At 33.9% G+C, this 12,645-nt stretch overlaps 3 protein-coding genes across 3 annotated transcripts; 1 reads left to right on the forward strand and 2 right to left on the reverse strand.

Annotated features, from left to right (window-relative positions):
* Positions 1–8,150: 8,150 nt before the first annotated feature.
* J4E84_000389 (uncharacterized protein) lies at positions 8,151–8,824 on the forward strand (the record flags this gene model as incomplete). The annotated part of the gene is made up of 2 exons (XM_049383030.1): positions 8,151–8,158; positions 8,251–8,824. 2 exons carry the CDS (start codon positions 8,151–8,153, stop codon positions 8,822–8,824), a joined length of 582 nt encoding a protein of 193 aa, XP_049248548.1.
* Positions 8,825–9,364: 540 nt separating this feature from the next.
* J4E84_000390 (uncharacterized protein) lies at positions 9,365–10,912 on the reverse strand (the record flags this gene model as incomplete). The annotated part of the gene is made up of 3 exons (XM_049383031.1): positions 9,365–9,454; positions 9,502–9,758; positions 9,814–10,912. The coding sequence occupies 3 exons, from the start codon at positions 10,910–10,912 to the stop codon at positions 9,365–9,367; spliced, it is 1,446 nt and encodes a 481-aa protein (XP_049248549.1).
* A 639-nt stretch (positions 10,913–11,551) lies between these two features.
* J4E84_000391 (uncharacterized protein) lies at positions 11,552–12,488 on the reverse strand (the record flags this gene model as incomplete). The annotated part of the gene is made up of 2 exons (XM_049383032.1): positions 11,552–12,235; positions 12,285–12,488. 2 exons carry the CDS (start codon positions 12,486–12,488, stop codon positions 11,552–11,554), a joined length of 888 nt encoding a protein of 295 aa, XP_049248550.1.
* Between the last annotated feature and the right edge of the window lie 157 nt (positions 12,489–12,645).

Here is a 12,645-nt window from a genome sequence, read left to right on the forward strand (position 1 = left end):
TCTATAACTTCTATCTTATTAGACTTTACGCCTATCTATATAGATAAGTTATAAGTAGATTAACTTATAATAAAGCTTAATAAGCTATAATAGAAGCTCTACTACTTTATAGAGTAGGCCTAGGCAAAATAGGTAGACTACGCAAATAATAATTACCTACCTACTCTAGTGTTTTATATTAGTAACTAAGTTATGCTAGATATATATAATATTAGAATAACTTATCTAAATTAGTTTCTAGACTTTAAGAATAGAGAACTATTTAAGATATTCTATATTATTAATAATATAGCTTATAAACTAGAGCTATCTACTACTATAAAAAAGATATATAACGTCTTTTATCTATAGCTTCTATATCTCTACTATAGTAACTTTCTATCTAGATAAACTATTAATAAGAAGTAGTTTACTAAAATCTATTCTAATATAAAAGATAATAAAAATTACACTATAGAAGCTATTAAAAACTACTAAATTAATAAGAAGCTATTTAACTTTATAGTAAAGCTTTATTATAAAGAGTTACTATAATACCTAGTATAATAGTCTAGTTACTCTAAGAGTTCTAATAATCTATTCTAGAAGCTTTATATAAATCTAGTTAGAAGTGTAGACCTTATTATAGCGTATTACTAAGCGTACCTCTTAAAGCTATTTTTATATATTAAGTTTAAAACGTTAGTAAGCTAATAAGAACTAATAATGCTAATACTTAGTCTATTTTCTATTAGCTATTACCTTACTAATAGCTTATTATAAGTGTTTACGTAATACTTTAGTTATATTTATTATTTATAGTTAGAAAGAACGCCTCTATAGTTATATTTTATTCTATACTATAATAGCTTTCTAGGTTTATAGCTAAGAGAAGATTATTTATCTTAGAGTAATTCTTAAATAAGCGCTAATAAATATTTTACTAGAATAGAAGTTATAAGTAGCTAAGAATAACTAGTCTTACCTTTAGAGAGCTATACTCTAACATTACTTATAATCTTACTAGAATAGTGTTATACTTAGACTACGCGCGTAAAAGGTTTACCTACTTACTTACTATTATACTAGATACCTACTTCTCTATCTTTAAGTCTAATCGCGTTACGTATCTTTTTTTCTCTACCTATTATACCTAATTACTATATTCTCTAAATAACTACTACTTAACTATAAATAATAATACTAAAAGATATAAGTAGAAAATATAAAGAGTCTATAAGACTAAAGAGAATAATAAGATAGAGAGCGCTATTATTTAGTCTACGTAGCTTTTATAATATAAGTATATATTTATAATTATAATTATACTAACTTAGTATATTATATAAGGTAAAAAAGAAGTATATTAAGTATTAGAACTTACTCTTTTTAATAGAGAAGGTAGTATAAAGAATTAAACTTATAACCTCTACCTAATTAGGCTAGCTCTAATTAAGTAAGAAATATTAAAGTTTAATTCTACTTCTAGATAGACCTATACGTAGAATCTTAATTATTACTTAACTTAACTATTATAAGAAGCTCTTAAGTAATACTTAGATTAGAATTTCTCTATAAATATAAAAGTTCTTTATAGTAGTTAAGATTATTTATTTATATAAATTTATCTAAAGTAAGATATTTTATTCTTTAAAACTAATTATAAAGTCTAAAGAACTAATAACTTTACGCTAAAAAGAGTTAGAGTAAAATAGCTTATACTAGGCTTTTTTAGACTATTAGAGGCTATTCTAGCTTAAAATACTATTAAATACTCTAAAAAACTCTATATAGAGAAAAAAGGTAAAAGTATACTCTAGTTTATACTAGAATAGCTTATTATAGCTTAACTTAACTTATTCTCTCTTTTTATAAAGCTATTTATAGTATTACTTTTTAGGCTAAGCTTTTAAAAATTTTCTACACTATTATATTTTCTTCTTATTCTAGAACTTCTATAGCGTATTAGCTAAGATATTTAGACCTAGTTTCTATAAGTTTTCTTTCTTTAGGTACTTAACTTATTTAATTAAGTACTTTTATTAGTTATTCTTATTATACTATTTTTTAATAATACGTTCTACTTTATATATATTATTACTAAATTTTCTTAAAGTATTCTACTTAGACACTTTAAGATATAGAATAGTACTTTTTAGGTTAAAAAGCTCTAAAAGTAATATATAAAATACTAAATAAATACTATTAAGTTTTAGAAAATTAACTTAGAAAGCTAAGAGGCTAATCTAGTTTATAATCTTCTTAAGTTTAAGAAACTTCTAATTTAGCTTTTTTTTTAGGTAAGTACTTCTAATATATTAGTTAAAGACTAGAACTTAGTCTTTTACCTTAAAAAGTATTAGCGCGTAGTACTTATTAGTATACTCTTTTTAGTAAGTATTTACTATCTTAATCTTTTTATAGTACTCTTACTATAGTTTAATTACTTATTTAGTAAAGCTAGTTTTTATAAAGCTTTCTTTCTTACTAAGAGCTAAATTAGACTAATTTATCTTATAAAAGTGCTTTTTATAGTAGACTTAGAAAAGAGTAACTCTAGTAGTAGAGTAGATACTATTATTATATATAAACTTTTTAATAGATATCTAGTATACTTAATTATTCTATTCTAGAGAGTAATAGTAGTAAAAGTACTACTTTAAAGTTTAGTTTTACCTTTTAGTCTAGCTATTAGTCTAAGAATAGAAAGTAGAAGTAAGAACTCTTTTAGTATTAAAGTAGTAAAGAAAAGAATTTTAATACTTAGAGTTTATTAAAAAGTCTTAATCTAAAATAATACGCTTTAGTACGCTATAAAGTTAAATAACTTTACGTATCTAGACCTATACTAAGTTAGTACTATTCTAATTAGTTTATACTAGTATATAATAGGCTATTTTAGTTAATCTATCTATAATAACTAGTATAGTATTATACTTTATACTAGAAACTATACTAAGTAGTAGTTCTATAATAAAGTTTATTATTACTTTTTTCTAAAAGTAGTTAAGTATTAGAAAAGGCTATAGTAAACTATAAAGTCTATACTTTATAAGAGTAGACTTTCTATATATAAAGTAACTCTTATAGTATTACTCTATATCTTTATATATACTCTTCTAAAAGTAGCGCTTTTATAGCTTTTCTAAAGTATATCTTACTTTAAAGTAGCTTACTAAAAAGTTATTATAATATTTTTAAAGAGCTTATAACTTCTTTTTAGTAGTTACTAGTATTTTTACTATATAATAGCGCGTTTTAGCTTTATTTAAACTAGACTAGTTATTTTTAGACTTAGACTTATCTAAAGTACTTAAAAAAATATAATTTATCTTATTATACTTTTTTAGAGTCTAAAGCTTTAGTATAGTATATTTACTAGTCTAGTTAAAGCTCTCTAAGCTTTTAGTAAAGTCTTATTATTTCTTAGTACACTTAGTAGAGTATATTTATACTATAGCTACTAAAAGAAAAATTCTATTACTATTAGTTATAAAATCTCTTATAAGCTAAATAAAAGCTTTATTATACTTTTAGATAAGTTTCTAAGCTTTTACTATATAGTTAAAGTAGTAAGAAAGCTTATCTATAAAGTTAGTAGACTTTACCTTATAGTAGATATTAAAATTAAATCTAGATAGTATAATATAAGATCTAACTTATTAATAGTTAAGAGTTTTAGTTTTTATAAACTATTTTAGATTCTAATAGTTAGTCTAGAGGTTAAAGTATATACTCTCTAGATATTAGCGCTAATACTCTAGGCTCTTAACTATTATAAGTAGCTTCTAGTTATATATATTATAATTATACTTTACTATAATAAGCTTACGTAAAAAGAAGTTAACTAAGCGCTATTAGTACTTTCTAGCTTTATTTAGTATATATTAGCTTAATATACTTATAATTACACTACTTAAAGTATCTATCTTAGCTTTAGTCTTTCTATTTTACTTAAAGTAAGTTAAAATAAAAATACTTAAAAAAGAGTCTTTTAGCTTCTAAAAGGCCTTTTTAGCTTTCTTATTAAGATTAAAAACTTAACTCTTCTCTCTCTACTAGGCGTAGCTACTCTTAGCTACTTTTAGCTTTTTCTAAGTTAGTTTAGTTAATAGTAGAGTAAGTTAGAAGAATTTAGTAATAAACTACTTATAGTAGTTTATAAAGCTAATAAATACTTAAATCTTACGCACTATACGTAGTTTAAGCTATTCTTAGATTATTTTAATTCTATTCTTATTAATTTATATTTCTTTAGAGAAAACTATATACTTAAGGTACTTAGTACGCTAGATATACTACTTATACTTTAGAAGCTTTAAAAATAGCTTTATATTACGTAATTTATATAAAACTTTATTAATATAGCTTTTATACTTCTCTTTAGTATTAAAAAAAATAAAAATATTATCTAAGTATATAATATAAGTTATATTAATTAATTCTATAAAAACTTAATAGATATAAGTCTAGAACTACGTAAAAGCGTTTATAAAGCTAAAAAGTATTATAGTATACTTAAAACTACTATATCTTATATAAAAGGTAGTTTTTTACTTATTACTCTTTTTAATATATACTTTATAGTAAGCCTCTTTTATATTAAGTTTAGTATAGAATTTAGCGCTAGCTAATCTTTTTAGAAACTTTATAATAAGTAGTAAAGAGTACTAATTTTTAATAGTAACTTTATTAAGGCTTTTATAGTTAACGTATAAGTATATACTACTATTTTTTTTTTTAGTAAAGAGTATAAACACCTCTACTAGAGACTTACTATATCTAATTTACTTTTATACTAAGTATTTATTTAAATACTTATATAAGAGCTCTAACTCTATCTTAAAGAGATTATATAATAGCTAGTAGAGTACTATAGTTCTAGGTAGTAAGTTAATAGCTAAGTTTTATAAACTCTAGTTAATAAAAACTCTTAAGTTATCTTTTAATCTAAGATACGTAAACTTAGTATATTATAAAGATAAACTACTCTCTTTAGCTTCTTTTAAGCTAGACTAAAGTATTAAGATAATAAGATAGCTATATATATTTACTATAAAATTATATATAGTTTTCTTAAACTTCTTAGCTTTTTTTAGTGTAATTTTTCTATAAATAGTTTTATTCTTAGACTTAGTACTCTAAAAAAGTAGTCTTTGTATAAAGTAGCTAATCTTTAAGTAATATATATTTATCTAGAGTAGACTTAAGTATATCTAATACTTATAAACCTCTATAATAATATATAAAATATTCTAAGTCTCTTATTTTTTATAAGAATTTACTACTTTTATAGTTACTATAGTAGTACTATAAATTTTTAATTTTTTACTATTTACTCTATTTACTAATAGCTTAGATAAAAAGTAAACTAATAAGCTTTACTTTACTATAAGTAATACTAAAATAAAGTTTAACTAAAAACTTCTATCTACTAGAGCTTTAATAGGCTTTAATTAGCTAAGTAATACTTTTACTATTAGTAGCTTTACTAGCTTTAGATAAAGTATATTATAAAGAAGTTTTAAGTTCTAAAATACTAAGTCTAAAGTAATATAAGTAGCTAAGAAGAACTCTAGCTCTTTTATTTACTACTTTTTTTTAATTCTTAACTAAATAAGCTTTTAGAGTTTCTCTTAGACTTTAAATAGTTCTTTTAAAAGTATTTAGTCTTATTATACTTTTAATAAGTTATATTAAAGTCTTTTAGACTATTTTAGTTTAATTTAGCTAGTTATAAGTTAGATTTTACTAAACTAGCTTTTTTAGCCTTTTTCTAAGTCTAAAAAGGCTTTAAAAAAAAGTTTTAGACTTAATAGCTATAAAACTTCTTTTTATAAGCTAAATACTTAAAAAGCATAGTAGTATACTTTATTTTACTTTAATAGTAGTAAGCTAAAGTATTAAGCTTAAAGACTATATTATAGTCTTTCTAGTCTTAAAGTAAAAGTTCTTTCTAAATATTAAAAAAAAGAGTACTTATAAAGTTTATATAGCGCTACTTTTTTAAGTAGTTACTTAGTTTACTTTAAAGTATATTAAAGTAGGCTAAAAGAGAGTTAGAATTTTAATCTAGCTTTTATTTAGTTTACTTAAGTCTATTATAGGCTATAAGACGCTATAATAACTTAAAACTAAGTATATTAAGTATAACTATTTTAAGTTTCTTCTAAGTAAGTATCTAAGATATTTTAAGCTTTATATAGTTCTAGAAGTAGATATTTTAAGTAGAGTAAGTAGTTTTATTAAGAAATTTTATAGTAAAGTCTACCTTTTAAGTACTTATTAAAAAGATAAAAAGCGCTTTTTTAAAAATAGTCTTATAATTATACACTTAGTAGTTATACTATAAGTAATTACGTATAGTAAATATCTTTAAGTTTTTAGAGTATAAAGCTTCTAAATTTAACTAGAACTTATCTTTTATAATTAAAGTATAGTAAATAATATCTACTTTAAGAGCTAAGTAGTTATTTATAAGTACTTTATACTTTAATTCTTTAAAATAGGCTATATTTTAATAAGTACGCTCTAAATATTTCTACTTATATAACTTTTTAAGTTTATAAGTTAAAGTAGCTTATTTATTTTTACTTTTAGTAGTAGTAGCTTATAAAAGCTTAGTTAGCTTTAAAATAAGCTTTAATAGCGTATTACTATCTCTAATAATTAAGACTAAGTTAGTAACACTTAAAGAAGCTTTTAATAAGTTTATAAGTTTTTTAGTAAATAGTATTACTATCTCTAAAGATATAAAAGCTAATTTTTTTTAGTTATTATTTATTACGCGTAAGAATAGTGTAGCTTACTTACTACTATATTATATTACGCTAAAGAAACTTACTTTAGAGCTTATTATATCTAAATAGCGTATATAAGAGTATTATAAAGTAGAGTAATTTAAATATTAAATAATAAAGTTAGTTAAATACTAGATATATAATATTAAACTATAATTAAGTATATTATTCTAAAAAGACTAAAAATAAATTACTACTAAGCTATAATAGTAATTCTAAAGTATTTATAGCTAATACTAAGTTAGTCTAAGCTCTTTAGAGCTAGAACCTAATAATAGCTATTAAATTAACTAGTAGGTATTATCTATAGTAGCTATTATAGCTAAAAGAGGTTACTCTTAACTACTTTTATAAGTATTTTAGTAAGATATACTAAGAAACGCCTATATAGAAGGTTCTTAATAAGTAAATATTCTCTAAATTTAGCTATAAGTATACTTAACAGGTGCAGCGTAGTAGTATATATAAGAGCTTACTATCTATAGCTACTTTTAACGTCTTTATTATTGTTATTATTATATTAACGTACTTAGTACTACTATTACTACTTTTCTTAGTTAAGATAGAAGGTACTACTATCTAGGTATCTTTAATAGGCTTAAAATTTAACATTAATTATTCTTAATATTACTCTGTTAGCTATTATAACTTCTAATAGCTTTTACTTATAAATAAAAAATAGGGACCTATTGCGCGCGAAAGCTATCTTAGAAAATTTAGGTATCCTTATTATATCCTACCCCTAACAACCCCTCTACGGGGCGCGTGACGGTAGGCACGTGGTGGGTATGCATAACATCCATGAATCAGCATCTCGGTAGCCTATCAACCGTCAACATGGTGGCAACTGAACCTCAAGCACTCATCACTTCTATGTCTGTTCATTTTGGTGATATTCTGACATTAACTTAATTCGATCCATGGCTGCAAGATGGAACCACGAACAGCTCTCTGCCATTCTCAGCTCTACTCGGCCAGGTCTGAACCGAGCTTCTGTTGATCCTTTATTTCCAAGTCTATCCCGCGCCGATGAGGAGGCTATCCGCGACGTAGATCCATCATCCACAGAAGGACACATACTATGTACTTTCCAAGATCTTCTCACTCACCGAATCAATCCCAGAGCAGCAGCAGATATCCTTGGTTCACTGACTTCAGCTCATTGCTCCTCGTCAACACCCCATGATGCGAGCATACTCTGGGGCGCCATATGCCATCGTGGCGAGTTATGGCCGGAAGCAGAACTGAGGATATTGGCCGACTTGGTGGTGGAGCTTGCGAGATTGTCATACCCTTTACCAGAGTATCCGTACGATACAGATGAGCCGGTTCAGGGCACCAGTAGCTTTGTGGACTTACCTGGCTTCGGTCATGAGCTCGTGGGTTATTTGCAAGGTATGGACATGAACAACCGCCGTGCTGAAAAGTCTCAGAAGCTGACAGTTTTCGGTCCAGGTCCAAAGTGCTATAGCTTGCAGTTCATGACCTCCGAAGCTCGCAAAGACGCGACGTTGAGGACGGCTGAATCAATGACGGAACGCATTGTCAGTGGTGATGTCGTCCTAGCTGTCAGAGATCTTTACAAGAACATCAACACGTTCGCTGCGCTTCTTAGCTGTTACCACATTCGAGGTGCACTGCCACAAAATAACATGGACTTTCGTGGCATGGCATGCTATCCAATTGTTGGTGCCCTGGAACACGAACTCAGCCTCAATGAAGTGACGCAGCATTTCGATGGCTCTGCTACCATACCTGACCAAGACTGGGCGGCTTTCAGGTCATCGCAGCCTAGCATAGACCTCCCAGCAGCTACACAATGGCTGTCACTCCTGGGTCACGATCTTTACGACCGTGTGATGGACTTTGTAGCGCCAGTCGGTCCTTTGTGGAGGGCCAAGGGCGGCGAAGATAGAATTACGGTGAAAAGATGGCAGTTCTGGCAGAATAGACTGCGGTACTTTGCCTTGAGCGATACCATTCTGGGCGATGGAATCAAAACTGCATGCAGAAAAGCAGCAGATCGCATGGACGAGGTGACCTGAATGAGACACCACGGTACTTAGTACTGCGCTAAGTGATCTGAACAGGCTTTTGCTAAAGACAATTTATGCATTGACCAAGCGGTAAGCTTATTATCGATCTGCTTCCCAATTTCGATCTCTTCGTCCCGCGTGCAACTACGAAACTTAGATCGGCCGCGGCCTGCTCTTACTCTTGACAAGGAGTTCGGCCTAGCGGACAGTACGATATACCAACTAGTACTCTGTACTTGAATCTCTCACCCCATAGCTAGGGTTGATCTCGCAGGGCGAAAAAGAAGGGGGGGTTTTTGCAAATGAGTGTATTGGGCTAGATTTTCTATGAAAGTAACGCGGGAGACAACACCAAATCCAGGAAACAGAGACTGAACGCTACCAAGACACAACAGCTAGATCCAGCGTGCATCTAGCCGGCGCGGAAGTAAGGAAAATGCTGGAGAACAAAGGAAATCATCCATACCACCGAGAAGACGAGATGTTGCAAAGAAGTTGTTGGGTTGCATCACCATCAAAGGCATCAGCAGTGTTGCTGAAACGAGAGGATCAGAGTACCAAGTCCAATGGGTCGCCCTCACTGACCTGTTTGTCCTCCGACCTTTTGAGCAGCACGGATGCTTCATACTCGGTTGCATCCTGTGAACATGTAAGCAAAATTTTCGGAGCGTGGGTGATAGAATTACCTCATCATATAGTCGCTCCTTCGTCAACTCGGCCCAGACACGTTCGCCCATGTCCTCCATAAATTTTGGACCGTTCGGGTTCAGGAGATCGAGCTCATGAATCTCTGTCTGGAGAGGCTGGGCTAGAACACCGGCTGTCCTTGGGAAGACCTGAGTCTTCTCAGGCAGTTTGACATATGTCAAGGGGAAGTAGCAGCCGCGCCCATCACCCACGAGAGGTAGATACTGGTGCTCGATCTCGTTGCCGTCATTGTAGTCTACATCTGCGTCAGTTACTGTGATTCATCGTCGGTCTCATGAAACAAGACTTACTCTCTTCGAAATATTCGTAAACAGTCTGGACTTCCTTATCTTCATTGTTCGCCTTGTTCTTGCTTTTAACTGTCACTTCGACAGCCTGGACGACCTCACGGATCGGGAACGGTTTATACCATGTTTCGATGCTTCCTGCCGTAGTCTTTGATTTGGTAGCGGAGTAGTTGCGCTGAACTTGCAGCCCGATCAGAAGGTCTTCGATAGCGGGTTGCAGACGGTCAATGTTCCCGGCGTTGATCTTCTCGCCAAAAACATCCAACAGTACCTTGTACATACTGTCATATGTAGTTGGCAAGGTACAAGTGAGGTCGAATGCCAGGTGCACCAGTTTCTGCCTGAGATTAGTCGTTAGATAGTTGCGTATGCGAAGTGAGTAAGGTGAGTGGCTCGATCGATGCGGATCATCTGCAGGGGAAGGTGTCTGTGTTTCATTGCCCTGATGAGTCGCGCATCCTTTCACCATCGGTGTTATCGCTTTGCTCCCGTTTGGAGTACTATGGAAGGATTCGCCGGCCATACGGAGCATATTGGAGCGCGGGAACATAGTGGCGTGACGCTTCTGAATCAGAAGACCGAGACTTTTGTAGTAAAGCTTGCGATCTTCCTCATCTTTGCCTTTCAACACAAAACTATCCATGGTACTGCACTTCATCGGCCGTTCGATGGGAACATCTTTTGAGTTTTGGGGGGCTTCGGGGAATTTGATTTTCAAGGGTATGTCACCCGGGCGAACGCTCTTCCAGAAGTCTTCGTCCCGCATCGAGTGACATGGAATGATGAGGTGAGATTCGTAGCTTTTCCCGTCTGGCTTTTTGTTGATAGCAGCGATATTCTTGAAATACACGAAAGTGTCGTTGAACAGCTCGGTCCACGCGGAGTCTCGATGCTTCTGAGCGTACACATAGCCGAAATCTGGATCACCATTGTCGTCAATTTTCTTCAAAAAGTAGAACCTTACAGGAACAATCAGAAGATCGGGTAATTCCTCTAGACGGTAGGTCAGGCGACCAAGTACGGTCTTGGAGGATGCCTTCCATGCTTCGGCTTCCGACTCGGCCTTTCGTGCTCTCTTCGCGGCCTTTGACTTTTTCGCCATTGTTCGTATTGCTGTCTTGAGTCCGGATTGGTGAAATATCGATGAAAGGATGAGACGCCGGTGCGATGGTGAGCACTATGGGGTTAAACCACTCACCTTCTTATACAACATCCTGTTTTCGATTTCCGCGCTTGCCTCCAGTCATTTGGCCACGATGAGCAAGCTCACGCGCTGCTTGCTCAACCTTGGGAGGTCATGGCGACTGGTCATGATACCAGTTACTCGGTTTACTCGTGAGCTTGCCTCGGAACAATCGCGTAACGACATACGGAAACATCGAATAACAAGAGGAACAACAAATACTGGGTGCTGTTTGCTCTGCATGAGGCGAAGAAGAGCAACTGTTCTAAGACGTGCACTGTCAGGTGTTAAGGGTATCACTCTCATAATTCGATGCGCTTGGAGGCTGTAATAGCCGTAAGTTCACTTCGGTCTCGAAGGAAGAGGCAGTCAGGCCACGAAAACCTCACGACTTCAAAAGTGCAAGAGCAAACTTGATGATCTACACGCGTTAGTCATGACCTTGATCAAGGTGACATCGACCTACTAATTCCATTATTCAACGAAGGGGGGTATCGATGTATAGGTACACGCTCGAGCCTCGATCCATCCTACCCTCTGTGGCCACCTGTAACTTCTTCAAAGCTGTTCAGCAATCCACTGCCACCATTGCTCCACATCAGCGCCCTCCTTACCCGCCTGAACATTACCCCCAATCACAGTCACACTCGTCCCGCTCTCTCTCATTTGCTCAAATGTGAACATGCCCTCGCCGCCCTCACCCAGCCACTCCTTCTCCTCGTCTACCTCATCTTCGCCACCATTCAACGCCGCACCTGCATCGCGAAGCGCCTTCGCCCTGTTACTCCTGACCTCGGTGATTGTCTTCTCGAGCGAGTTCTTGACAAGGTTTGCTGGCAACGCCGTGAAAAGATCCATCTTGTTCGCCGCAACAAGGACAGGGATCTCCTTTGGCCCTTTGCTTGTGGTAGCGTTGGTGTAGCGTTTCTGTAGCGAGAGGAGGATGTCGTGAAGGTACTCTCCGGCCTCGTTCAGTCCTGCTTCGTCGCCTAGTTGAGCGGCGTCGACGACGAATATTATACCGCGGATGTTCTTGGGGTCGGCAAGCTGGGAGGTCGCATAGTGACGGAGCTTGCCATGGCCAGGCGTGTCGAGGAGGAGGAAATTGCGAGAGCGCTCGAAGGCTGGATCGCCTGGTGAGCGGTAGTGCGATGACGCGGGGACGTGTGGGCTGGGGAGGAGAGCGGAGACGGTGAGAGGTGTGGTGGACGTGTGCGTTTGGGTTGTAGCGTTGCGCTCGGCCTGGCAATTGTTAGACGGTACGGGAGAATGGGTTCGGGGGATACGCTACCAATGTCGTAAAGGCCGTCTTTCCACTGCCGCTTGGGCCGGCTAGCAGGAAGGTGGGAAGTTGCGCGGCTGCGGCTGCCTTCTTGTAGAGGACGGTATGCAGTAGTATGGGCAGGCAGAGCGCGACGAGGAAGGTGATGAGGATAGTCGACAGGTTTGGGGAGAAGGCTGCCGTGAGCCAGCTGTCCTGATCGTACCACGCCATGGGAGCCGGTGTGTGCTGTCAACAGAGCGCTGGATGCGCAATGCTGTCGGATGCTGGATGGAGCGTGTATGCGAGCCGCGTCGGGGTCAGGACGCTTCAGGGTGTCGCGTGGGTGAAGCGATGACGTGACACCGTTCAGCATCAACCAAAGTTTTGG

This window comes from Alternaria hordeiaustralica, assembly GCF_023758085.1.
Source record: "Alternaria hordeiaustralica strain BMP 2776 chromosome Unknown scaffold_1, whole genome shotgun sequence".
Lineage (NCBI taxonomy): Eukaryota > Fungi > Ascomycota > Dothideomycetes > Pleosporales > Pleosporaceae > Alternaria > Alternaria hordeiaustralica.